General features: G+C 41.0%; 1 protein-coding gene across 1 annotated transcript in view; it reads left to right on the top strand.

Moving 5' to 3' along the window:
• The window catches only part of LAMB1 (laminin subunit beta 1), an 87,016-nt gene that overhangs the window by 38,083 nt on the left and 23,560 nt on the right, over nt 1-25,373 (top strand). The window contains exons 13-23 of the mRNA XM_060196405.1: nt 354-489; nt 3,636-3,794; nt 6,015-6,142; nt 6,356-6,479; nt 7,364-7,568; nt 9,193-9,336; nt 9,531-9,762; nt 14,712-14,875; nt 16,374-16,598; nt 17,245-17,459; nt 18,473-18,569. Of these exons, the coding sequence (XP_060052388.1) occupies nt 354-489; nt 3,636-3,794; nt 6,015-6,142; nt 6,356-6,479; nt 7,364-7,568; nt 9,193-9,336; nt 9,531-9,762; nt 14,712-14,875; nt 16,374-16,598; nt 17,245-17,459; nt 18,473-18,569 (1,829 nt within the window). The remainder of the gene's footprint in view (nt 1-353; nt 490-3,635; nt 3,795-6,014; nt 6,143-6,355; nt 6,480-7,363; nt 7,569-9,192; nt 9,337-9,530; nt 9,763-14,711; nt 14,876-16,373; nt 16,599-17,244; nt 17,460-18,472; nt 18,570-25,373) is intronic.

The following is a 25,373-nucleotide window of genomic DNA, read 5'->3' as shown; positions in this document are numbered from 1 at the left end:
GCCCAACTACAACCTGAGAAGGATTGTAGTTGAAACACTCACACAATAGAAGATATCAAAGCAAGAATATTTGTGATGACTGATAATCTCATCAGGATGTGGATGGAGGTTAATTGGAAAGAGAAGCAAAGAGACAATGTGCAAAGGCTGGGTTATGGAGAACTTTCAGCTTTGCAGTTTCATAGGCAATATTATTTTTCCAGGTATTGAATACTTCTGAGCAGAATAAGAAAGCCATATGTGAATATTGCACCCTATTTAAGGTTTATTAGTAGTGAGTACAAAACTGCACCCAGAGGCTCATTTATAAATGTGGTTAAGCGCCACTGACCCACACTTTGCTTCCCTCATAGCTGCTCAGCAGAGTCAGGCCAGTGCTCCTGTCGACCCCACATGATTGGGCGCCAGTGCAATGAAATGGAGTCTGGTTATTACTTTACCACCTTGGATCACTACATCTACGAAGCAGAAGAATCCAACTTTGGGCCTGTAAGTAAGGGAGTTCTTGCCAGATGGTAAAAACTATTTGACTAAGCAAACTTGGACTGGAATTGGTCATAAAGGACTCTAGGGCTGGGTAGAGGGTTTAGGTCCTGGAACACCCTGGTGAAGGAGGATCTAGGTGGGGGGTGGGTTAGACTGTTATGTGGAAAACTGAGAAATATTACATATGTGCCAACTTCTGTATTTTTTTTTTGCCTCCAGGCTTACTGCTGGGGATCAGTACCTACACTATGAACCTACTGCTCCTGGAGGCTACTTTTCCCTTTTTGTTGTCCTTGTTGTTTATCATTGTTGTTGTTACTGTTGTTATTGCTGTTGTTGTTGGATATTGGATAGACAGAGAGAAATCAAGTGAGGATGGGAAGGCAGAGAGGGGGAGAGAAAGAGACACCTGCAGATCTACTTCATCACTTGTGAAGCGACCCCCCCCCTGCAGGTGGGGAGCGGGGACTTGAACCAGGATCCTTAATGCCAGTCCTTTGTGCTTTGTGTCATGTGCATTTAACCCACTGCGCTACCACCTGACCCCCTGCAACTTTTGTATTTTACTATCTACTATAAACCATTAATTCCCCCCTAATAAAGAAAAAGAACAAAACAGTGTTTGAGGGGCAATAATGGCACCTACACATTTTGTAAAGAAACCATTTTGGGGCCAGGTGGTGGTGCACCTGGCTAAGTGCACATATTACAATGCATAAGGACTCAGGTTCAAGAATGCTGAAGAAGGGCTGCAGGTGTCTCTCTCTCTCCTACTCTATTTGCCCCACCCCTCTGGATTTCTTTCTGTCTCCATCTAATAAATAATTAAAAAAAAAAAAAAGACCATTTCAGGGAGTTGAGCGGTAGTGCAGCAGGTTAAGCAGGGAGCATTGGATCGACCTTCTCGTGGTGCATCCCGTGAGTACCCATTCATTGGGGAAACTGACGATCCTTCCTAGCTGACTGAATCTACATGGATCCCAGTCACTTTCAAAGCCATTTAACTGGCTACGGAAGAAGGGCAAACGCTAGAAGAGAAGAAGAAGCGCATGTGGCACAAAGCACAAGGACCGGTGTTAAGTATCCCGGTTCAAGCCCCCGGCTCCCCACCTGTAGGGGAGTCGCTTCACAGGCAGTGAAGCAGGTCTGCAGGTGTCTATCTTTCTCTCTCCCACTCTGTCTTCCCCTCCTCTCTCCATTTCTCTCTGTCCTATCCAACAACAACGACATTAATATCAACAATAATAATTACAACAACAAAAAAACAAGGGCAACAAAAGGGAAAATAAATAAATATAAAAAATTTTTTAAAAGACCATTTCAGAGGCATTGTTATAATGAGTAGAAAATTAGCCATAGAGAGATAATACACAATATGTAAATAATATGATCAGCATTATGATCATGCATCACTTAACAATGGACTCTTGCTTTGAGGAATGGTTTCTTAGGAAAGTCCATTATTGTCTGAATGTCCAACCCAAACCTATATAGTATACTACCCTTCCAGGCTAAATGGCCATAGCTTACTTGGACCACTTCCCAGTATATATGCATTGTTGACTAAAGTGCTAAGCAGTTCATGGCAGTATTTTACTGGTGCTGTATGATAAAGTGTTTCCATGATGATCATATGTGGCATGTAAATGTATCAGACTAATATACTATACATCTTAAACTTACCATCCTAAATCAAGAAAGACTTGGAGCTTCATTAAGAGCATGCCTTCATGGGAATAGTCACACTAAAGCTAACTAAATCAGGTTAAGGGTGATACCATATGAAACTCTCGTGCCTGAGGCTCCCATGTCCCAGGTTCAGTCCTACCACCACCAGAAGACAGAGCTGAGTAGTTATCTGGGAGAAAACACACACACACACACACACACACACACACACACACACACCTGTAACTCACAAAGAGACCAGAACATTCACTAATGAAGATTTTAGTGTTTAGAGTTTTATTTTCTTTTCCTATATTCTCTATATCTGGGCTCCAAGTTTTCCTTGATTTAGGAAGATGGATAATCATAGAATAATGTTTCTTTTTTCTATTGCTGTATAAAAATGTTTAATAGCTAAAAATGTGTATCTGGTACTACAGCTGGGATGCCTGAACCAGTTGGGAACACTTTTCTCTCTGTGACATCTCCAGGTCCATCTTGGGTTCCCTCACAGCATGGCAGAGTCAGATTAGCAAGAGTCTCACATGGCCTTTTACTTCTAAGTAAGAATTAGAGATCTAGAATACCACTTCCTCATTTTTACTGGTCACAAGTCTCAAGACCAAAGTATATTCAAGGGCTGGGTAACATATCTTCCACCTCTTAATGGGTAAAACCATACTTGCATACATTAAAGGAATGATGGGATTTGTCTTTGGACATGACTTAGCACTGGTGTTACATGGTAATCTTGAAAACAAACTCAAATACATGCTTGTGTTAAACAAATACCATTCTAGTGGTTATCAGAGTTCACTCACCAGTAATGAACATTCTTGACTGAGTCATTTCTTCACTTGGAGATTGACACAGATACCTTATAGGAAATGTGGGAAATACCTCATCACTCTTAGACCTGTTTACAATAGCATTTGGGATACTTTCTTTCCTTCCTTGGTGCTCATTTTGCTGGTTACACAGAAGGTATATCTTGACTTATTCTCTTGATACTATAAGACTGCCTCATCCACAAAACCAACAAGGATCAGTTTCCTGTTTGCAGGATGCTGAGAAAAATTTCTTAACTGAAAAAATTATGGTAACCTAGTTTGGAGGGAGTTGGCGGTAGTGCAGCGGGTTAAGCACAAATGGCGCAAAACGCAAGGACCAGTGTCAGGATTCCGGTTTGAGCCTCTGGCTCCCCACCTGCAGGGGAGTCGCTTCACAACCTGTGAAGCAGGTCTGCAGGTGTCTATCTTTCTTTCCCCCTCTCTGTCTTCCCCTCCTCTCTCCATTTCTCTCTGTCCTATCCAACAACGACAAAATATAGGGAAAAAAAAAAGCTCATGTGCTATCATTAGTTAAAAAAAAAAGAGAGAGAGAGACATGGTAACCTAGTTTGGGATTTTGAATTTCTTCTATTACTACATTGAATTAAATTCCACTTCAAGTCAAGTCTGTCTGTTTTTTCTTGTTCTCAGGGTGTCAGCATAGTGGAGCGGCAGTATGTCCAAGACCGGATTCCTTCCTGGACTGGAGCAGGTTTTGTCCGAGTGCCTGAAGGTGCCTATTTGGAGTTTTTCATTGACAACATACCTTATTCTATGGAATACGAAATTCTGATTCGCTATGAGCCACAGGTAAAGAAATCCCTTGATGAGTAGATTTCAGGGTGGGTAGAAAAATCATTCTTCTACTGGAGACTGTTTTTGTGAAATTTGGAAGCTAAGAAAGAAAAAGAGAAAACAAGCTAGCTTCTCAGAACAGTGGAGTCATGTAGACAGTAAGCCCCAGAAATAACCCTGGTGGCAGAGCAAAGATGTAGAATTAGGTCACTTTTAAATTTCCTGTACATACACTGAAATGTGCAATTTTATTCTTTGAATTTAATTTCACAGACATTTAGTGATCTCTTGTAAGGCAATCTTGATGGAAACTGAGGTAGTGGTAAAAATGTCTCCCTTGGGAGTCAAGCGGTAGTGCAGTGGGTTAAGCACAGGTGGTGCAAAGTGCAAGGACTGGAGTAAGGATCCCGGTTCAAGCCCTCAGCTCTACCTGCAGGAGAGTTGCTTCACAAGCGGTGAAGCAGGTCTGCAGGTGTCTATCTTTCTCTCCCCCTCTCTTTCTTTTTTTATTTATTTATTTATTTATTTTTTATTTTATTTATTCCCTTTTGTTGCCCTTGTTGTTTTTTTTATTGTTGTAGTTATTATTGTTGTTGTCGTTGTTGGATAGGACAGAGAGAAATGGAGAGAGGAGGGGAAGACAGAGAGGGGGAGAGAAAGATAGACACCTGCAGACCTGCTTCACCGCCTGTGAAGTGACTTCCCTGCAGGTGGGGAGCCGGGGTTCGAACCGGGATCCTTATGCCGGTCCTTGTGATTTGCGCCACCTGCGCTTTCCCCCTCTCTTTCTTCCCCTCCTCTCTCCATTTCTTTCTGTAATATCCAATAATGACGACATCAATAACTACAACAATAAAACAAGGACAACAAAAGGGGAATAAATAAATAAATATTTTTTAAAAAAAAGAAGAAAAAGAAGAATGTCTCCCCTCCTGTCATGACTTGCAGTATCCAGCAATGGACATGTGCCCTGAACTATAGTAAGAAGCCAAAGTGAAAGAAAGTAAAAACAGATAATATTGCAAGAAGATGGAGAGGCTCATACCAACCATACTGGGCCAGGAGCTACCCAAATATTTTATAAGGAATTATATTTTAGAAGGGAAAGAGGGAGAGGGAGAACATGAGATTCAGATCTAGATGTTGAGGTCTTTTTAAAAAATTTTTTTTTCTTATTAATTTATTTATAAAATTATCGACAAGACTGTAGGATAAGAGGGGGTACAATTCCAAATAATTCCCACCACCAGAACACCACATCCTATCCCCTCCCTTGTAAGCTTTCCATTCTTTACCCCTCTGGCAGCATGGATCCAGGGTCATTATGAGGTGCATAAGCTGGTAGGTCTGGCTTCTATAATTGCTTCTCCACTGAACATGGGAGTTGGCAGATTGATTCATACTCTCAGCCGGACAGAATACTTTCCTTGTAAAATTGGTAAGGAAATTTTGAAAGAATAGCAATCAGGGTTTTGAAGAGTCCTCTCTATACATTAAACCTGATGGTGAGCATATATATTGAAGAAATTTTGTGGAAGGCAAGTTAGCAATACACATCTGAAATTGTGCACTGTGATGTCTTTTCTTCACACCCTTCCTTATTTGAAATCGTCCCCAGGAATAATAGATGTTGAAGTCTTGATTGGAATTTTGACATGAAAGAAAATGAGAAGGGTTGTGGTGCACCCGGTTACAATGTGCAACAAATGACCCAAGTTCAAGCCCCTTGTCTTCTCCCTGCCCCCAACGGGGAAAAGTTTCATGAGTGGTAAAACAGTATTGTTGGTGTCTCACTCTTCTCTAACTCCCCCTCCCACTTAATTTTTCTCTATCTCTATCCAATAATAAATAAAATAAAATGTTTTTTTTTTAAAAAAAGAAAATAAGGAATAGTATGAGTAGGAAAGAGATGATTTGAGTTCTCCAACATAGCTAGAGATTATGAATATGGTAAAGAAACTTGGACTCCCTATTAATAGGAAACTATTAGAGGATTTGGAGCAGGGGTTTAACTATGTGTTAAAGCAAACTGAAAGGGTGTTTGAGAAGGTAGTGGAGGACATTTTTCTGTTCAGGTGAGAAGGGACATGGGAACATTAGTAGAGGAAATAATAAAGACAGAAGGGAAAGCAGGCATGTGTTTTCCATTTAAACTTGGCCAGTGGTCAACTGGGAGAAGTTTTCATAAACAGACAAGCAATGTAGGTGGTCTTTTTTGATTGTTTCTTAATTTAGCTACCTGACCATTGGGAAAAAGCTGTCATCACAGTGCAGCGACCAGGGAAGATTCCAACCAGCAGCCGCTGTGGTAATACTGTTCCTGATGATGACAACCAGGTGGTGTCCTTATCACCTGGCTCCAGGTCAGTGTGACTGTGGTTTGCAGCTCAACAGAACTGAACATGCAAATCGGCATCTGTGCTGGTATCTTGCATGGTGCATTGTAGAGGTGCCATTTCAGAAATAGAGCCAGCCCTTGATAGTTGGTTTTCTTGCCTTGGAATGATCTATGTAGAGCTCTGACTGAATGTTTAAAGGTTGATTTCCAGTTGTTTTTCTCTTTTGATTTGTGTTAGGTATGTTGTTCTTCCACGCCCTGTCTGCTTTGAGAAGGGAGTGAACTACACGGTGAGGTTAGAGCTGCCCCAGTACACCTCTTATGATAGTGATGTGGACAGCCCTTACACGCTCATTGATTCAGTAAGTAGAGAGTTTTGAGTTGCACAGACCCCGAGGGTCTGTGGAGGTGTTTTGTTAAGTAAGTAAATGGAATAATGCTTTCTTGTCTTCAAGACTGCTTTACTTATTTTAATAAAAATCTCATCTGGATAAAATTTATTTAAGCTGATGCTTTCTGAAAAAATGAAATTCTTTGAAAGTGACATTTTGGGGCAGGGCAGATGGCTTATTTTACTGAAGCACAAATTTGCTTATCTGACACTAGAGAAGCTGCAAGTTCAACCCCTGGCACTACTTCTATGCTAGAACTGAGCAGTTCTCTCCTTATCTTCTCTTCTCTTCCCTCCCTTCCCCTCCCCTCCCCTTCCCTCCACTTCACTTCTCTTTTTTATCCCTCCTCACTTTTTCTCTCATAATAAATCTTTTTAAAAAGTGCCATTTTGGATGATCTCATTCATAGAAGTTGAAAAATAAAATCAGAAGGGGAAACACTAAACAGGTCTTGGACTGGAGTTGGTGTATTGCACTAAAGTAAAAGTGTGGGGAGGGAGGTCAGGTCCTGGAACATGATGACAGAGGAGGACCTAGTGGGGGTTGAATTGTTACATGAAAAACTAGGAAATGTTATGCATGTACAAACTATTGCATTTTATTGTCAACTATAAACCATTAATTCCCCAAGAAAAAATTTTTAAAAAATTCCATTTTAATTTTATCAAGCTACATAAGATCTAGCTAAATGTTTCAGGCAAGCTTCTCTAAGAATAAAACTTGCATTTTGTTGAATGAATCTAATTTTTTCTTTTAAATGTTCAAAGAAGTATGTTAGTTTTCTATGTGTAGATCACTTTCATTAGTGACATAAGACACCCTCATAAGAACATTTTGCTCTTGTTTCTTCGTAGCTTGTTCTGATGCCATTCTGTAAATCACTGGACATCTTCACTGTGGGAGGTTCAGGAGATGGTTTGGTTACCAATAGCGCCTGGGAAACCTTCCAACAATACCGATGCCTGGAGAACAGCAGAAGTGTTGTGAAAACACCCATGACTGATATTTGTAGAAACATAATCTTTAGCATTTCTGCCCTCCTACACCAGACAGGCCTGGGTAGGTACTACCATCTCTTCTTTCTCAAGCTGAGTTTACTTGGCTTCACAGGGTGTGTTAAAATGCATAGTTTATAGGTGTTTTTTTTTTTTAGTTTTTTTTTTTTATTTTTCCCTTTTGTTGCCCTTGTTTATCATTGTTATTATTGTTGTTGTTATTGTTGTTGGATAGGACAGAGAGAAATCGAGAGAGGAGGGGAAGACAGAGAACGGGAGAGAAAGACAGACACCTGCAGACCTGCTTCACCACCTGTGAAGCGAACCCCCTGTAGCTGGGGAGCGGTGGCTTGAACTGGCATCCTTACGCTGGTCCTTGTGCTTTGTGCCATGTGCACTTAACCCGCTGCGCCACCGCTTGGCTCCCAGTTTATAGTTTTAATTAGGTATTCAATATAAAGAAAATTGTGCTCCAACTACTTTGTCTTTATTATTATTTTCTTTAATAATTTAGTAACAGGGCTAAGTGGAGTCAATAGAGCTGGCAAAAGAACTTGGATAGTGTGCTGCTTTGCCATGCACATGACCCAAGTTTGAGCATAACTCCTGCTATACTGGAAGAAGCTTTGGTGCTGTGGTTTCTATTCCTCTCTCCTTCTGTCTTTTTCCTGTGTCTCTACAAAGCCCTAGAAATGACAAAAGAGGAAAAGAGAAATAAAGAAAAAGAGGAGAGTGGTCTGGGAGGTGACGCAGTGATAAAGCTTTGGACTCTCAAGCATGAGGTCCTGAGTTCAATCCCCGTCCTCACATGTGCCAGAGTGATGTCTGGTTCTTCTCTCTTCCTATCTTCTTCATTAATAAATAAATAAAAATTAAAAAAAGAAAGAAAAAGAGGAGGAAGAAAATGGGACTGCTGTTCAAGCAATACACACACACACATGACTAGAAGAAAAATCCAGGAGGCTGTAGCATCCATTGACAGGATGAGCATTTGGGATGGAGCCAGATATTTGCCATAGCTGAAAATAGGCTTTTTCTCTCCGAAAGGTCAGGCCAAAGGTCTCTGTACTTTTGTTTTAAAGTCCTATGATATTTGAGCTTTGAAAGCAAGGGAAGAAAACCTTAGGACCTCCTTTCTAGAAATTCTGCTTTTGGGGAGTCGGGCTGTAGTGCAGCGGGCTAAGCGCAGATGGCGCAAAGCACAAGGACCGGCATAAGGATCCCTGTTCGAACCCCAGCTCCCCACCTGCAGGGGAGTTGCTTCACAGGCGGTGAAACAGGTCTGCAGGTGTCTATCTTTCTCTCCTCCTCTCTGTCTTCCCCTCCCTCTCTCCATTTCTCTCTGTCCTATCCAACAACGACAACAACAATAACAACTACAACAATAAAACAACAAGGGCAACAAAAGGGAATCAATAAATAAAATAAATATTTAAAAAAAAAAAAAAGAAATTCTGCTTTTATCTGCAACTCTGTCTCTGATGACTCCCTTGCTTTCATTGTGGGGATGATGCTGTTTTCAGTGGAAATTCTGACCAAGCCAAGTTGGCAAAGGAGGAAGGAGCAGGGTGAGTTCAAGGAAAGGGCCAGGCTAGTTCAGAGCCAGGTGGGACATGCTACTCTCATTTCTCTTGTGGGGGGCTTACTGACCCATGCATCAGATTCTGACCTTTTTCTTCTCTCTGCAGCTTGTGAATGTGACCCTCAGGGCTCATTAAGCTCTGTCTGTGACCCCAACGGAGGCCAGTGTCAGTGCCGGCCAAATGTAGTGGGAAGAACCTGTAACAGATGTGCTCCTGGAACCTTTGGATTTGGCCCTAGTGGATGCAAACGTAGGTTTAGGGTATTCATTCAGATTAATTGAGAAACACGGGGTGGGGGTGGAGGTGAGGCTTCTGTAGGCAATGCTTCGCTCTGGAAATGGATCATTTGAACCAGTGAGTGTTCTGAATTGAACACAAGAGTTCTCACGGAAGAGGTATGTTTGTATTTCACGACTTTCACAAGCTGGTTTCTATTTCTTCAGCTTGTGAGTGCCACCTGCAAGGATCTATCAATGCTTTCTGTGATCCCATCACTGGCCAGTGCCACTGTTTCCAGGGGATCTATGCTCGACAGTGTGACAGGTGCTTACCTGGGTACTGGGGTTTTCCCAGTTGCCAACCCTGCCAGTGCAACGGCCATGCCGAGGACTGTGACTCAGTGACAGGGGAGTGCTTGAGCTGCCAGGATTACACCACTGGGCATAACTGTGAAAGGTATGAGGATGTAGTAAAGGGAGTGGGATTGGTTTTTGTTATGTTTTGTGGTTTTTTAATTATTATTTATAAATGCTAATTCTTTTTTAAAAAAACTATTTTTGTTTATTTGTTGTATAGAGATAGAAATTGAGAGGTAAGGGGAATGTAGATAGGGAGAGACAAAGAGTGACACCTGTAGCACTGCTTTACTGCTCATGAAGCTTTCCTCCTGCAGGTGGGGTCCAGGGCTTGAACCAACCTGAGTCCTTGTGCGTTGTAGCATGGGATCAGTTTTTACTGAGCAAATAGTATCTTAGAGCACAGAGTGAAGCTATATCAGACTCCAGATGGCTTATTCATTTCTGACCATCTCTGTGGTGTACTCCTTTATCTAGTGCATGTTTCTTTAGCGTATGCCTTCTGTTTGCTAGGCTTTGTTCTGGCATTGAGGATATAGCAGACAACAAAAAAACTGCTATGACTGCCCTCTTACAGAGTCATCCTATGGGTCACCATTGATTTGCATACAAAGTATCTCCTTCTCAGCAGATTCCATCCAAGAATGAGAGTTGTGAAATCTCCATGCCTAATTTGGGTCACAGTAGAAGCCAAATCCAAATGGGATAAGGCAAATGACTTTGTTTTTCAAAACATTTTACACAGCTGCAGTTTTTTTCTTTTTTAAATGTTTTTTAGTGATTTAATAATGATTAACAAGATTATAAGATAACAGGGGTACAATTTCACACAGTTCTCATCCTCAGAGTTCTGTGTCCCATCCACTCTTTGGAAGCTTCCCTATTCTCCTTATTCTTTTTTTTTTTTTTTTAAATTTCTTTATTACGGAATTAATGTTTTACATTCGACAGTAAATACAATAGTTTGTACATGCACAGCTGCAGTTTCTAAGGGTGATCACATAATATGTACAAAAGTAGATCGCTCTCTACCTAGAAAATATTAATTAAATAATTGCTGTGGATTCAAGGCATTGTACTAGTCAGAATAAGAAGAGGATGTAGAATGTACCTCTAATACCATTATCAGCTCAGCAGATAAGAAACAACCCATGTGAAAAAAACTAATTGTTGATGTATACTAATTATACATTATGTGTGTACATGCATTAGTTGTGTGTGAATTAGTGGTATATCACTAATCCAGAAAGTGGACATGCTAACTATGTGCATTTGCTTAATTTTATTTTATTTGTTTTAGTAGTTGTTTCCTCCTTGCCTGGAAAGAAATTTTCTCCTTTATAATTTTCATCCATTCTGTCTGAGACTATTGTTTTAAGTTCTTCGGTAAATGAAAAAGCTACTCTCCAGAAACAAAAGAAATTTTGAGTGAAGCCAGGCAGTGGCACTGCAGGTTAAGTGCATATATTGCCATGTACAAGGATCTGAGTTCAAGTCCCTGGTTCCCACCTGTAGCAGAAGGTTTTGTCCTATCAAATAAAAGTAAAAAAGAATTAAACTCATGTGTCTTGGAGCCCTGCCTCCCCAGAACCACACCCCACTAGGGGAAGAGAGAGACAGACTGGGAGTATGGATCGACCTACCTACACCCATGATTAGCAGGGAAGCAATTACAGAATTCAGACCTTCCACCTTCTGCACCCCATAATGACCCTGAGTTCATATTCCCGGAGGCATAAAGAATAGGGAAACTATCAAGGGAGGGGATTAGATATGGAACTCTGGGGGTGGGCAATGTGTGGAAATGTACCCCTCTTTATCCTATGGTCTTGTAATGTTTCCATTTTATAAATTAAAAAATAATAATTAATAATAAATTACCAAAAAAGTGGAGGAGTAAAAAATAGCCACCAAGAACAGTGGATATGTTAAGTAGGCACCAAGTCCCAGCAATACATTGGTGGCAATAAGAAGTGAGAAAAGAAAATAAATTCTGAGTAAAAACAAAATGTGCAGTTAACGTATGGCATGAAGATGTGCACAGGTACAAATATAGAACTCTTGGCTCTATTTAAGGGCACAGTCAAGAATTTGAAGGTTCTGGTGACCATACCTTTCTGTCCACGTTCTTTATTCTAATCTCAAAATGATGTTGTAAATATATAAGTAGGGCAGGGGTAGATAGCATAATGGTTATGCAAAGAGACTTTCATACTTGAAGCTCCAAAATCCCAGGTTCAGTCCCCCATAACACCATTAGTGTTCTGGTAAAATAAAATAAAATATGTATATGAAGGAACAGTTATGTACTGTTAATATCTTGGTGTCATCTTTTGCTTTTTGCATTGTCTTTATTATTGATTTTTTCAGTAGGATGTAGAGAGTAAGTATGAGAAACAGAGGAAAATCAGATTTAAAAAAGGGTAGGGACAGAGGGAGAAGAGATTGGGGAACCCAGCAAAGGTGGTACCCCACAATGCCAACTTGAAATCAGGCATACCCTGACTCAAAGTGCAAGCATGCCATGAGAATGGCTTGATTAATGGTATTTATGACTATTTTTAAAATAATTTTTGTAGTTTTTTTTAAAAATATTTATTTCCTTTTGTTGTCCTTGTTTTATTGTTGTAGTTATTGTTCTTATTGATGTCATCGTTGTTGGATAGGACAGAGAGAAATAGAGAGAGGAGGGGAAGACAGAGAAGGGGAGAGAAAGATAGACACCTGCAGACCTGCTTCACCACTTGTGAAGTGATTTCTCTGCAGGTGGGGAGCCGGGGATCCTTACAGCGGTCCTTGCGCTTTGCGTCATGTGCGCTTAACCTGCTGCAGTACTGCCTGACTCCCTTTTATGACTATTTTTAGGCTTCGTTCTTAAAGTGTTTTCAGTTCTTACGGAAGTATGAGAAAGGACATAAAAGGTAGAAAGATTTTTAGCTGTAAACTTAAATAACTACATGAGTTGAAAAAGTTCGAGACTCAAAGCATTCTCATGGGGGAAGCATAAAGGGAGGCAGGAAATAAACAGTGAATTTCAATCATGTTGGCTTTGGAATTGTTTCACCTGATTTCTCTCTGGCTTTCTTTCTCAGAAACCATTGTACAAAATTGCTTCATCCCTACTGATTTTCCCAAAACTTAATTAGGAAACATGTTCTTGTAGTATGTCTGTGTCTAATTACATAGAAGGTCAATTTGCTCAGAAGAATTTCTTCCTTCGTCTTCATACTCCACCCATAAGATATATTATCTATCTCAAAAAAAAAATTTTTTTAGAGCAATAAAACACAAATGGAATTGAAAACTATTGGACCCAAGATCCAGACTCACTTCTGCTTTTTTTTAAAATTTTTTTAATATTTATTTTATTTATTTATTCCCTTTTGTTGCCCTTGTTGTTTTTTATTGTTGTAGTTATTATTGTTGTTGTTGTTGGATAGGACAGAGAGAAATGGAGAGAGGAGGGGAAGACAGAGAGGAGGAGAGAAAGACACCTGCAGACCTGCTTCACCGCCTGTGAAGCAACTCCCCTGCAGGTGGGGAGCCGGGGTTGGAACCGGGATCCTTATGCTGGTCCTTGTGCTTTGCGCCACCTGCGCTTAGCCCGCTGCACTACAGCCCGACTCCCCCCACTTCTGCTTTTAACTGACTTTACATTGGATGGATTAGCTCACCTCTCCAAGAGTTGTTTTATGTACAGAGGACAACTAGGCTGGGTTAGATGATCTTCGAAGTTTCTTTGAGCTTTTATGTTATAGAACATTTAAAAAGTAACCTAGTGTGGGAAGATAGCGTATTGGTTATACAAAAGACTTTCATTTTCATGCCTGAGGCTCAGCAGTCCCAGGTTCAATCCCCACCACCACCATAAGCCAGAGATGAGCAGCTCTGGTAAAAATAAATAAGAAAGGGGCAGAGGGTAGATAGCATAATGGTTATACAAAGAGACTCTCATGCCTGAGGCTCCGAAGTCCCAGGCTCAATCCCTCGCACCACCCACCATAAACCAGAGCTGAACAGTGCTCTGGTTAAAATAAATAAATAAATAAATAAATAAATAAATAAATAAATAAATAAATAAATAAATAAAATGAGAAAGGGTGGAGGGTAGATAGCATAATGGTTATGCAAACAGACTCTCATGCCCGATGCTCCAAAGCTCCAGGTTCAATCCCCCGTACTACCATAAGCCAGAGCTGAACAGTGCTCTGGTTAAAATAAATAAATAAGTAAGTAAATAAATAAGAAAAGTTTATAAAAGTAACTTAGTCACTATTCATATGAATTACCATGGCATAGTAAAAGAATTCTGGCTCATTACTAACTAACTGCATAGGCCTTGTACATTATTTAAACTCCATGGATTCCTTGTCTATAGGAAGAGAAGGTGAGGCCTGTCATATTTGAGAGTTGTTAAATAGCATTCCTTGTCCCTGGGTAAGTGGGAACCATTGGAGAGACAGATAAACAAGATATGTGCAGTCAGGAAAGGTCCCTGTCTACCTTGTTACTGGTAAAGACTGGATAGTAGAATATAGTTTTAGATCTGTACCCATCAAAGGCTTGTTAACAACATCACCCTGCCAGGCAGGGACAGGGACAGGGGCAGACAACCTACTCACCACATCCAAGGACAGACCCTGTAATGCAAGGTGGGAGCCAACCAGAATGTTTAGGGCATGCCAGTGACTGGTAGAATGGTAGAGTTCACATGGGGAGGTTTAATTCTTCCTTTAGGGGGAGAGTGAGAATGGGACCATTGAGTCATGGCACGACACCCTAATGTTCTCCACAAGTGTGATCTCTAGACCACTAACATCAATGTTACTTGGAGCCTACCAAATTAGTCACTCCTAACAAATCTGCCTGGAATATTCCAGTCACTGCTAACATTTGAGGACCGCTGCTCTAATTGAAAGTTTTCCATGTGGAAACATGAGGAATGGATATTTTCAAACAGAGAATATATAGTTACTGAGTTTTTTTTTTTTTTTTTTTTCCTTACAGCTATGGTTCATGTCTCTTTTCTCTCTTCTGTGACTGATACAGGTGCTTGGCTGGTTACTATGGTGATCCCATCATTGGGTCAGGAGATCACTGCCGACCTTGTCCTTGCCCAGATGGCCCTGAGAGTGGACGCCAATTTGCCAGTAGCTGTTATCAAGATCCTGTGACTTTACAGCTTGCCTGTGTCTGTAACCCTGGATACATTGGTAAGCATTATGCAGACCTGGGAGGAAAAGATGTGTGTCTTTGTGAGTTAGTTGATAATGAAGAAAATAAATGGAGTGAACCAGTAATAAAGAATGGGGTCTGAAATATAAAAGATGCACTTCCACCGTTTGGCATGTGAGGTAGAGTAGGTCTTTGAATCTCTGTGATGAGAATTTTATGATATAGAATGGGTTAGCAAGCTCATTTAAACTTGTAAATCAGTATGAACATTTTTCTATTAGGCAAAGGAAAGATTAGTTTTACATTTTACTTGTTCCTTTCCATTTTCAACTTCTGTCAGAGAAGTTGAAACTTTCTCAAGGAAAAAAAGAGCTAGATAAATAAAAGACATATATAAAAAATGTCAGGCTTTCTTAGAAAAAGAACTTGGGGGTTATATTGTTATGTGAAAAACTGAGAAATGTTATGCATGTACAAACTACTGTATTTTACTATTGACTGTAAACCATTAATCCCCCAATAAAGGAGGGGGGAAGAACTTGGGCATTATTGGGACTCTAGTTTTCAAGTTGCTCATGCAGAAGCAGTATATTTACATATATTCTTAATATTTTATTCTATTTTTTACAACGAAGGTTATCACTGGAGCTCACCCCTGTATAAAGAATCCACCATTCCTGGTGATCATTTTTTTTCTTTTGTTGGGCCTCAGTGCCTGGACTATGAATCCAGTGCTCCTGGAGGCCATTTTTCCCATTTTGTTGCCCTTGTTATTGTTTCCATTGCTGTTGTTGTTAGATAGGACAGAGAGAAATCAAGAGAGAAGACAGAAAGGGGGAGAGAAAGACACCTACAGACCTGCTTCACTGTCCATGAAGCAACCCCCTGCAGGTGGGGAGCCGGGTCTTGAACTGGGATGCTTAACCTGCTGTGCTACTTACTGCCTGGCCCCCTTCCTTTTTTTTTTTTTTCTTTTCTTTTCTTTTCTTTTCTTTCTTTCTTTTCTTTTTTTATAGAGACAGGGAAATTGGGAAGGGAGGAAGAGGAAGAAAGAGAGACACTTGTAGTACTGCTTCACTTCTCATGATTTCCCTCCTGCAGGTGGAGACTGGGGGCTTGAACCTATGTCCTTGCACATAGTAATGTCTGCACTTAACTGAGTAGACCACTACTCAGCCCCAGGGTTTTGTTGTTGTTGTTTTTCTTCTGTTTTAGTACCATAAGGGTAACCTTTACACTACTAAATTCTTATTTACTTCCTAATCTGCTCCATCCCTATGTAATTAGAGGCTAAAGCCCCATGTAGTTGAATGTGTGTGATAACTTTCCATGACATCTGTGACCTCTGACTGAGCAGGCTTACAGTGTTACAGACTGAGATCCCCCAAAGAGGATGTGATCACCTCAGGTTGGAGAGGGAACATAAGTGAGGAGCTCACTGGTGCTCTGGTGGGTCTGTCAGTAGGGATATTGGGTGGCTAGTAGACCTTTCAGCCAGCAGGTTAAAAGTATCATACTTGGTTTATTGAATAACAGGTTCCAGGTGCGAAGACTGTGCTGCAGGCTACTATGGCAATCCCTCGGATGTAGGGGGCACATGTCAGCCCTGCCAGTGTCACCACAACATTGACATGACGGACCCAGAGGCCTGTGACAAAGAGACTGGGCGGTGTCTCAAGTGCCTGTACCACACTGAAGGGGAGCACTGCCAGCAGTGCCGATTGGGGTACTATGGGGATGCCCTCCGACAGGACTGCCGAAGTAAGATGCAATTCATTTTACCCACTCCTGGGTAAAATGTTTCCCACCTTTTTCATCATCACCAGGGAGACTTATTCCTTGGGTATTTGTTTCACTTCAGAAAATACAGAGAGGCAGGATTTGACTTTCACCCAAAGATAGATGAAACTGCTATTTTCTGTTGTGGAATGCTGGGACCTGCAGGGCTAGATTCCTTAAATTAAGCCTGACTAGGGCTTCTCCCTGTTAAAGCAGACACATTCATTACTGCTCTTCCCTGCCAAGAATTAGAAATGATTAGATATCTCAATTCCCAGGCCATATTTAATATTTCAATAGTTAAGTCACCAGCAGTTTATTAAATCTGAGGATTTTGAAAATACTGCTGGGTAAAATAAAGCATTGTGTATGTCTGCTTGGGAAACGATAGAATAGTCTTCAAAGAAATTCTTAAATCCTGCACTTTTAGATTATTTTTTTCTTAAATTAAGCCATTACAACTCACTAATGATTTCTATTTAAATTCACTTCCATTCCTTCCCTGGTTTGCATTTCCTGATAGAAGTCCGTAGAGGAAAAACCTGAGCTTCTGGGCTGTAGTTAGCATCTGCATTGTCTGTGTGTTTGTGCTCTAAGTATAATCAAACCTTATGCCATTCTTTTTCAGAGTGTGTCTGTAACTACCTGGGCACTGTGCAGGAGCACTGTAACGGCTCTGATTGCCAGTGTGACAAGACCACTGGTCAGTGCTTGTGTATGCCTAATGTGGTTGGGCAGAACTGTGACCACTGTGCACCCAACACTTGGCAACTAGCCAGTGGGACTGGGTGTGACCCGTGCAACTGTGATGCTGCTCATTCCTTTGGACCGTCATGTAATGAGGTGAGGCCAGGACTGAGGGAGAGGAGAGTACATAAGGAAGATGTCTTTATGGGTCTCAGTGACAGCAAACATACTTGGTTGAAGAAAGATCCCCTCCTAGTGGCAGCAGCCTTGAGCCAGGGCACACAGCATTGCAGACATGGCACCCACTGACTAGTAATCAGCTTTCGTCTCTCCCTTCCTTTGTGGGACTACATAACCAGGCACTTGTGGGGCATCTGGAGTCTTAGTGTTTCTGTGTCATGCCCAGCTTGGAGTTACATTAGAATAAACAGACGTGTGCATTTCTCACTGGTACCTGCTACTGAAGTTGACTTTTTTCCTCAGATGCACAGACTGAAAGGATCCAGGTGACTGCTTCTGACTTTAAAGCGCTTGGGGGCTGGGTAATAAACAGTACACCAGGTTAAGCACACATAGTACAAAGCATAAGGACATGTGCAAGGAGCCTGGTTCCCCACCTATAGGGAGGTCAACTTCACAAACAGTGAAGCAGGTCTGCAGGTGTCTATCTCCCCCCATACACCTCCCCTCCCCTCCCTTCCTTTTCTTTCTGTCCTATGCAACAATAATTGCAACAACAACAGTAACAGCAAAAATGGAAAACATGGCTATTAGGAGCAGTGTATTCATAGTGCAGGCTCCCGAGCCCCAGCAATAACCTTGGAGACCAAAAAAAAAGTTCTGGTTGTCTGACACACATACACATTGAGAATACCCACCCCACGCACATACACACACATACAACAGCTGAGTCACAGGTCACCAAGGCTTGCCAGTGCTTCGTGATGAGGAGAGTGAAGAACTGTTACAGAGAGCAGTTAAGAGCTACTGGAGATGTTGACCTCAGAACCCAGCATTAAAAATTAGCTTCCTTTCTCCTGGTCAAGTGTGCTGAAACCTCTTGGGCAGACAGTGCATCCTCCTTCATCTCATTGGCAGCTGAGAAAAACAGTGCAGGGTGACTTCTGCCCTGCAACCCACTTGACCAAGGTCTATTTTTCTCACCATAGTTCACAGGGCAGTGCCAGTGCATGCCTGGTTTTGGAGGCCGCACCTGCAGTGAATGTCAGGAGCTGTTTTGGGGAGACCCCAACGTGGAGTGCCGAGGTGAGGCTGGGGCTATTCTTGTGCTGGTGTTAGGTCAGAGCAGGGCTGGTGTGGGAGTGAGGGGGAACCAGATGTCTTATAAGGCCTATTTGTAATTCTGTAAAGTGCAGTACAAATTAATTTGCTTCTAAAAATTGAATTTAGGGCCAACAAGAAGTTAACTGCCTTGCCATGAGTGTGAATCTTTTTTTTTTTTAAAGATTTTATTTGTTTATTAATGAGAAATATAGGAGGAGAGAGAAAGAGCCAGACATCAATCTGGTGCATGTGTTGCCAGGGATTGAACTCAGGATCTCATACTTGAGAGTCCGCTGCTTTATCTACTGTGCTACCTCCTGGACCACATGAGTATGAGTCTTAACCAGATTTGAGCCTTTCACCATCACCCCCTCCCACCACCCCCACCCTACACACACACTGGGGGAAACACTGCTGCTGTAGTGTCTTTGTTTTTCTCCTTCTGTTTCTATCTGATAAAGTTAGCCTGGGATGGTGAAACACCTACATTGACAATAGCAGCAACAACAAAACACTGTTTAACTATAGAAGGAGTTTATGCTCATTATTTTAAAACAGTATAGCCCTCTTCAAGTGTTGGTTGCAAAAGTGGACCTGCTTACAACTCCATCCCCAATTCCGCAAGGGAAATAATTCACTTATCTCATTCTCTGCCTAGCGATACCACAGGCACACCACAGAAATATCTTAAGAAAATATTTTAAACTGAAATGTCTCACAAAAACCTTTGCAAACTATTCTTTTTCCCCTCTTGGAACAATATTTTGGGATCAGTGTCACTGTCAGCACACAGAAAATGGTAGATCTAATATAAATGCTTCACCTCATAGTCTATATTTAAAGTCCTGGGTGTGTGTGCTAATGTACTGTCCCCACCGGTGGGAATTAGAGAATGATGCCATAACATCAAAGGGAATCAATATCAGGAACTCCATGACTGTTAGGTGTGAATAAAATGCAGATGTTCACTAAAATTTGTAAGCGAAAACATTCATTTGTCTTACGAGCAGAAACTTGATAAAAAAATCAAGTGTTAAAAATAAAAACTCATATTGCCTTCCGACCTGCCGGATAATTTTTTTTCAGATTTTAAAATCAAAGTATTTATGGAAATGATTTAACAGACCACCATTTTTTTTCTTCTTTCTGAATTTTCAATCATTTGAATTTTAAATCATTTCAATCAAGTGTATAGTTTCCTGTTTGTTCTTTGGTATTTTCCTGAAATTATAGGACTTGGTTGGATCCAAAATTGAAAGATGATCTTTACTCCCTTTTAAGAGAATTGTAACAAGAAATAATATAGATTGTCTAGTTGGCACTTACCTCAGAATCCCTATCATAGGTCAGAAATCTAAGTATTATGTGTTCATTTATTGCTGTCTGTTCCTTAAGATTAAGGAAACTTTACATAGCAGACAAGAACAGAACAAATGGCATATAATCTTTTTTTGAGTTGGGGTTTAGCCAAAAGTATTTGTATCAAAGTCCTAGGTTTTGCATCAAAATCTTGGAAGATTTTTCCAGAGAGGATGTTTGCTGTGTCACTAAACATATGCCTTTTCTACTCATTGTTCTTCAATCCCAAGTGGTTCTTTATGGGATCTCATTGTCTCCCATCTGTTAGAAGGTTTGGGGCTTTCAGTGGATCATTTGCTTTAAGAAGTGATCTAGGTGACCCACTTGCCCCAGTAAGTCTGCAAGTAAAACCTGCTTGAAAAAAAAGGTTTTTCCTATACTTGTAGTCTCTATTTGCTTAAAGTCTTCTACCTTATAATGCCCCAAAGACTTGGTTTTCTCTAGATAATGCTTCTATAATTGCTTATAGCTTGATTCTGTCAGCGTGTGTCACTGACAAAATAGCTCCTTTGCCAAAGCTTTCTGACCTTTTGCTCTGTGTAAGCTTTGTTAGCATGAAAAGCCTGTTACCCCCACAACAGAGTCAATCAGAGAATTATTCACTTAATACTCAGAACTTTACCCCTTGCCCTTTTATCTCCTCTTTAAACTTGCAGCTCCACAAGAGAAATCATGGCTTATAGGAACTGTATCAACATGTTTTAGGTCAAAGTTTGATCATGTTTTAGAGACTTTGCAAAGAGCAAAATCCATGACCTCAGTGTTCTCCAGATTCTTTGTTTCTTTTATCTAGAAGAAAGATCGGCCTCTTACATAAGATACTGACAATCAGGAAAAAACAAATAACCAACACACAACAAAAGCTGAGTTCTGTAGATAGATGGGGCTTTTCTAAGAGAATACATAGAAACTAGACATGTATAATGCCTCTTTTGCTCCTCCCTTTGGTATTTTATTGTTTGCTATAAGATGATCATAAAATGATAGTAAAGCAGCTATAATGATAATCTGGATTTCTAATATTCAAGTTGGGCTTATCATCTTAGTAGCTCTGGGGCAGAAGGCATGCAAGCAGATGGAAAAAGATCCCAAAGAAGTGAGTTTAGATTCTGGAACCAGGCTGTCTGCATTCAGTTCAACTCAATTTGTATGTAAGGATAAAACAAAGTCCCTGATTCTCCCTAGTGTACCCTTCTTTCCTTTTCAGTGTCATCTGAGTCTTTTCAGTTCTCCTCTGCATTTACACACATACGCATAACTTATGAAATGCATGAAGGATTTTTTTTATTTGTTTATCATTTTTTACCAGAACACTGCTCATTTCTGGCAATTAGTGGTGCTGGGGGTTGAACTAGGGTCCTCTTGCATGTACATCCTGTGTACTATTACTGTGCTATCTCCCTGGTCTTGAATTTACTTTAAAAAAATAAAGACTTGGGGAGTCGGGCTGTAGCGCAGCGGGTTAAGCGCAGGTGGCGCAAAGCACAAGGACCGGCATAAGGATCCCGGTTCGAACCCTGGCTCCCCACCTGCAGGTGTCTATCTTTCTCTCCTCCTCTCTGACTTCCCCTCCTCTCTCCGTTTCTCTCTGTCCTATCCAACAACAACAATAATAACTACAACAATAAAACAACAAGGGCAACAAAAGGGAATAAATAAAATAAAATATTTAAAAAAAAAATAAAGACTTGGAGTCGGTGATGGTACATACATTGAGCACACACATTACCATGCTTGAGGACCCAGCTTCCAGGTTCTCTCTCTTCCTGTCTCCCTCTAGCTCCTCCTTCACTCTCAGTTTCTCTCTGTCTTATCGAATAAAATAAAATAAACACAAAGAAAATTGGCTGCTGGGAGCTGTGGATTCATCATGCTGGTAGCATGCCCCAGTAATAACTTTGGTGGCAATTAAAAAAAAAAAAAAACTTAGTCTCCTTTAGGTCTTCTTTATGTATTCATGACCCTAATGTGACTTAACCCATTTCCAGCATGTAAAAAGTCAGTTTCAATTTCTCTAGAGGTATTTGAAACTTCTTTAAGAATGGAACCTGGGATTTCATTCTTTCCTTGCTTTTTCTAATAAATTCTGTCATCTCTCCAAAGGCATCTCTTAAAGAAAAAAAAAAAAGCAGAAACAAAAGCAAACAAAAAAATCATCTTTTGACTTCTTTTTAAGGGAACCAAGAAATTCCTTTCCCCAAACTATTAAAATCTTAGAGGAAGGTATCTGTCCTCCCTGCTAATTTTGACATCCAGAGTTTTAAAATAATGTAGCTTTGGAGATGGTTATGGTGTATACTGTGTCTCCTTTGTGCCTGTACTCACTGAGCTGGGCTGGGGACATTTGGAATCATCACCATGATGAGTGGTTGCAGTGGGCACTTGATGTCCGGCAGTCAAGGATGCTCAATGTCTTGCAAGCACAAGACAGGTTTTTAAAGAATGTGTTGGGCCTCAAATGCTATGATAGCCTGTGACAGATAATCATGACCTTCCAGAGAGAACACACTTAACTTCACAGCAGAGTAATCATTGCCAAGCAGGATCTTGTCCTTAATGGAATGGTGTAGGAACAAGACCAGTACTAAGTGATGAGAGTATTGACAAAACACAGAAGCAGACAGAATTGAGGACTCTAGGTGGACTGGAAGGAATATAGTCATAAGTAGAAATGGGAAGATAAGAGCTTGAAGGGACAGAGTCCAAAAATCAGCAGGAGCAAGAAGAGGTGTCATCCAAAATTAGATGAGACTATGGGCAAAAAAATATGGTTGTGCTTCTCAAGTTATGTAATGAATCGTCAAATATATCTTCAGCTTCAAATCTTTCATCTGAAATGGTTGGTTAGAAAGCACCAATTCAGACTTTGTTGGTGCTTTCCAGCTAACAATATGCTTATAGAAAGATAAGGTCATAGCTAAGTATCCTTATGGAAAAAAAAATGCAGTTACGTAAAAGACAAATGAGCTGAGCTTCAGACTAAAAGTTGTTGAATGTTCCTATTGTCCAGGCGGGTTGGGGCTCTTGGCTGATCATGCCAAATCTGAACAAGCCCACCACTGTGCTATGAGGAGAGATTTTCATCCACCCACCACTAAAAGTGCTAGGGAAAACTTCAGCTTGCAGCTCTGAGCTGTGCCCCTCAGGAGTCAGAGGGTCATAGGAGGAATCGTTCTGCCGAATCACTTAATGCAAAGGGAGGGTAACCTTTCCATCTGGAGCCTCTGGTTCTTGGGGCTAGGGGAGGGGGAGGCCCATGTTTCTTAAACCTAGGCAAACTGGAACTCTAAGGCTATATATAGGTAATAGGCTCAGGCTAATAGTTTTCCCATCATGGTCATCTCTGATTAAAAAAGAAAAAGTGGGTGGGAAAATTAATTGTATTTCTTCGCTTAGATGCATGCTTTCCAAATGTTTACGTTCTTTCCCTGGGCTCAGATTCACTTATAATCATCCACCTAATTTTTTCTTTTCTTTTTTTCCCCCTTTTTTACCCTCCCACTGTGACCCAGGAATCAGATTTGATTCTTTTGAGAACACAGATACTCTTGTTGATAGAGGGAAGACTTGTCTTATATAATCCTAATCACAGAATGTGGTTCTCTCTTTTTTTTTGAAATTTATTTATGGGGGAATTAATGCTTTACATTCGACAGTAAATACAATAGTTTGTGCATGCAGAATGTAGTTCTCTTAAAGTAGAGAGTTAATAAACTACATATAGGCAAACTATGATCCCATTGCTAATCCAGCTAGTTGCATACACTCTTCAAATTTTCTTTCTTTTTACTTATTTTGTATAGAGACAGAAATTGAAAAGCAACAGGGAGACAACGTGGGGGAAAGAAAAACATGTAGTATTGCATTACCACTTGTGAAGCTTCCCCCAGCAGGAAGGGACTGAGGGTTTAAACCTGGGTCTTTGCACATTGTAACATGGGTGTTCAAGTGGGTGCACCACCACCGACCAGCTCCTGCATTCTTCCCAATAGAAAGTTTTGATCCTCGGCTAATGCAAAGTGGGTTGCAGGTTTACCTAGATTGCTATCCCTTTGTCTTCAGAGAGGAGGAAGCCCGTTGTATTTTGTCAGTTACAGCCTGTATAGTGAGTTTATGCTTTTTCAGTGAATGTGAAAGATAACTGGAAATTCTCCTTCATAGTTATTGTGCTGGTTTTAACTTTTATCTTGATGAGTTTCAGATTGTCAGGTGAGACCTAAACTTCCTACTTTAGTCAGAAATACTTTTTTTTTGTAAATTTTTATTTATAAAAAGGAAACACTGATAAAACCATAGGATAAGAGGAGTACAGCTCCACACAGTTCCCACCACCAGAACTCCACATCACATCCCCTCACCTGATAGCTTCCCTATTCTTTATCCCTCTGTGAGCATGGACCCAGGGTCATTATGGGATGCAGAAGGTGGAAGGTCTGGCATCAGAAATACTCTTAAGGGAATCTTCCTATAAGATTATACATGGGGGGGGGGGCCTTTTAGTACTTTCTCCCCAAAGAGGAGCAATTCTGGAAATTTAGTAGGTGAGGAGGGAACCTTGTGACCACAGGAACATTAGCCATTTCCCAGCTTTGGTTTGAGATTAAGACCTGAAGCATTTTAGAGTAGTCATTTGATGCCCTTGCAGAGAATGTTCCAGGCTGACTATTTCACTGAGGAAACTGCACTCATGCCATCTGTGAAATTTGAGTCTTTATTTTTTAGTGGGAGGAAAGGAATGTTTAGTTCAGCTGAACTAGTCCTTGTCCTCTGGAGAGCTGAAGCTCCTTTGGAATGTGAGCTGGGCCTTAACCCCCAACTCCAGATAAGAAGCAAAACCTTGGAGGCGGAGCTACGAGCAGCAGATCGCTTTCTCTCCTCTCCTCTCCTCTCCCGGATCAACTAGGAATACCAAAGGAGACCACCCGGACCGAAACAAGACAGGACTAGAATGACCACAGAAACCCAGTAAATCACCCGTGAGTACAAACACGCGTGGCTGGTGACAGAGAGGAGAGAGGGGCCTAAGGAGAGATTAAGTGACTGCTAACAGTTCGACAGTTTGTCAGTGGAGACACCACCTCCAGTCTGCTCCACCAACAAGGGGACAGCTGAAGGGAGGAAAGGACTTCCCAGAGACTCACCAAGTACAACTCTGAGTCTCCATTGCTACTACCCTCAGAATCTGGAGCAACAACAGGGAGGGACACCAGGGCACAGAGATCTAACCGGGAAACTCAGGAGAAGACCTATACCTCGGTGGCATAGCTGAAGGGCTGTGAAAGTCTCTTTGCATAACCACTGGATTATCTCTGCCACACCCTGCTTTATCTCTTAGTCAGGAGTCATTGATTAAGCCAAGAAGCCTATTGATAGTTTAAAAGCCCTCAGGCTACCATAGCCTACAGGGGAAGAAAAAAAAAAAAGGCT

This window comes from Erinaceus europaeus, chromosome 8 (assembly GCF_950295315.1).
Source record: "Erinaceus europaeus chromosome 8, mEriEur2.1, whole genome shotgun sequence".
Taxonomy (NCBI): Eukaryota; Metazoa; Chordata; class Mammalia; order Eulipotyphla; family Erinaceidae; genus Erinaceus; species Erinaceus europaeus.
This window is presented reverse-complemented; position numbering and strand designations above follow the sequence as displayed.